At 42.1% G+C, this 3076-nt stretch overlaps 1 protein-coding gene across 1 annotated transcript; it reads right to left on the reverse strand.

Moving 5' to 3' along the window:
- Positions 1-957: 957 nt before the first annotated feature.
- Positions 958-1921, reverse strand: LOC141813925 (VQ motif-containing protein 4-like). The gene has a single exon (XM_074701933.1). It carries the CDS (start codon positions 1822-1824, stop codon positions 1114-1116), a length of 711 nt encoding a protein of 236 aa, XP_074558034.1. The 5' UTR covers positions 1825-1921; the 3' UTR covers positions 958-1113.
- Positions 1922-3076: the final 1155 nt, after the last annotated feature.

The raw sequence follows: 3076 nt of genomic DNA on the forward strand, positions 1-3076 counted from the left end.
AACTTAAAGAAGAGGAAGTGCAGGAGTGGAAACAACTAATAAGTGGCCCATTTCATATTTGACATGATACCATGTTGGCACTTTACTTCCATGGTGAGCATATACATTGCAAAAGACACTTAAAAGATATGCAAATGTCTCAAAGCCAGTCAAGTCTGTCATCATTGCTTACAACTTTGGCCAAAACTCCTCTCAATTGGGCCACTACCAATTTGTTACTTTGTATGTATCACTGAAAAGGATTGGTTCCTAATGATCCAATCCATTTTCTTTGACTTAGTCTTGCATGATTATCAGAAACTACTAGGTGAACATTGTGAGGAAGACAGAAATTTCAGCAAGTAGTTGATTGTTAAAACCTATCAGGGGTCACTTTCAGCTGCAAATAGACAATGAAGATTGTCAATGGCACAACTCTAAAATATGTTAATGGTTCTGGAAGACCACTCACTGGCCCTAAAGTTTTTCAAACTAGTCTGCTAACTCAACTTATGGTTACTTAACTCAGGTACAGGAATCTAATCAGTGTTGACTATAAGCCTCATTCCAACCTAATCTAATGTCTGAAAGGGAATCCTGTTTTGCACTTGAACCAATAAGATTTCTATGGGATGTGAGTGGTTGGCACAAGTGGGTGGCACACTGCTTTTGTTCTTTTACTGCCATCGAACATGAACTCTGATGGCATCTCCAGTGATTTTGCAGTTTTTTTTTTTTTTTTACACTTCATGATCACTGCAAGTTATTCTCCACTTTGAGGAGTTTGCACAAAGAAACAAGGTGGTGTTTATTGATTAAGAGCAGGTGGAATTGAGAATCAGATTCATCTTTCTACGTTTTCGACAAACGGTAGAGCTGGGACAAAATTTCATGCAGACTTTGGGAAAATATGTCAATCCACAAGTAGACAATCAAGGAATGGGATTAAAAAAAAAAAAGGATTTTTGCGAGAAAAAGTTAGCGAAATCTTGCAGATACCATTCATCTCATGTTTGATTGATTAGATGGTAGATTTGCGTGATGGAGAGATGGCAGGAAGGAAGGCATAGAAAGAAATTGTACAATTCAATCATTGATTCATCCTCATACCGCGAAGTGAGAAGTGGGCGTCTCTCAGGAAGAAGAGGCGGCAGCGGAAACGGAGGACGGCGTCGGCGATGTGACCGGGAAGAGTGGCAGCAACCTCGGTGGCTCCGCGTCCCTCGGCGTGGTCCTCGGCGAAGGGTGCAGGTAGAATCCCTTCTCGGCGATGGCCCGATCCTCGGCCGAGATTGCCGCCGTCGGCGGCAGCATCGGTCTCGGATTCGGCTGCGACGACCGATTGAACGGATCCGGGATCAAAGGCGTGACGGGGCTGAGGGTCAACGCCGGAAGGTTGAGCACGCTGGGGGAGAGGATCTCCGGCTGCCTCCGCGGCGAGAACGCGGCGCCGAGGGGAGAGTTAGGGTTAGGGCCGCCGAAGGTGGGGATCATCGGGCTGATCATTTTCAGATTCTTGAGGCTGGCCCGGCGTTCGTAGAGCTTGAACGCCGGCTTCTTGGGCCCCGTCGCCTTGGCGGCCAGAGGGATCCCGCTCTTGGCTGGCGGCGGAGCCGGCGCCGAGTGGTGGTGCTTGGCGGCGGTCTCGGAGGAGCCGGTGAGCATCTGGACGACCTGCTTGAAGGATCCGGCGTCGGCCTGGATAAAGGTGGTCGGGAAAACGCTAGCGTCCACCGATTTCGACACCGATTTGGGAGTGATCGGTGCCGTAACCGCCGCCACTCCATTGCTGCTGTTGCTGCTGCTGCTGGAGGAGTTCGGGGACTGGACCTTCTCCTTCTCCATTGATGCCTCAAAATCCAATTTTTAGGATCACAGAAGCGGAGGAGGGAGGAGGAAAGGAGCGAGCTTGCGGTCTTCCTCTGCCTCTGGCTCTTCAGATTCTGCGTGAGGAAGCGAGCATGAGATCGTGATGTGGTCGCTTTATTCCACTAGGAGTCAAATTTGGCCCATCCGCTCCGCGGAAAGGAACAACCAGATTTGACTCATGGTTTAGGGTTTTCTTTTATATATATTTTTTAATTAATTAATTTTTATTTTATTTTTATTTGATTCAATTTAATTCGGTTCAATTCGATTTGATCATATTAATTTAATTGAAACAACTATAATGAGTTATTCTACAAAAGCGTTGAAATTCGTCCCACTTTCTCAACGGAAATTCCACACGATCGGTCTCACGACCATCTGTGAAGAAGTAAATCAAGAAACTATAATTGATCACGACGGAGAAGAATATTGCTTGACTTTATCGAGATTCGAATTTTTATCCTCTTTTGTAAAATCTGTCCCGTCGTAAATAAAGATTTAGGGTTTGAATCCTCCATTGATCCCACTTGCCACCAACATGCATCGTATGTGTAAATGGAGGTAGATTAACGCATCTTGACTTAGTTTATCCTAATTGTTTAGGAATAGCATTCAGTGTATTCAATACGGCAAATAATTAAATTTTAATAAATTGTGCAACTTGAAATTTGGAAATAAAAATAGACATAAATTTATTGATGAACAGATGGAAACATCTCGAAATGAAGGAGAAATATTCTTTTATTATTTATTTTTATTTTCTAAATCTTTTCTTTTAAGATACTCCTCGAATTAACTTTGTTAGGTAAAGAAAGTGATTGATGCTTTACTACTCGAATTCTACTGTGAATTCGATAATGAATATTTAATCATTCTCTACATGTCGAATTCTATAAATAGTTTCGAAATATATTCAAAAACAAAATTGAAAAAAAAAATGTTCCTAAAAATCTACTTAGCCGTAATTATGATGATTAGGACAAGCATAGAAGTGATCATCACAAGTCATTTTGCAAAGGGACTAATAAGATAAATAATTAATTAATGAGGTGGTGGTCCATAATATGGCCGACATATTGACTCTGGTACATGGTGTAGTAAAATGAAGCGTCCCTTTCTTTTCTTTTCTTTACCTTTTTCTTTCTTTTTCTTTTCTTTTTCTCCAAAATTTAAATAAAGATTTATCAATGGGATATTAATTATCCAAATCGGGCCTCTAATATTGACA

Source organism: Curcuma longa, chromosome 20 (assembly GCF_044706935.1).
Source record: "Curcuma longa cultivar G26 ecotype Majalengka, Jawa Barat chromosome 20, ITB_CL_G26_1.1, whole genome shotgun sequence".
Lineage (NCBI taxonomy): Eukaryota > Viridiplantae > Streptophyta > Magnoliopsida > Zingiberales > Zingiberaceae > Curcuma > Curcuma longa.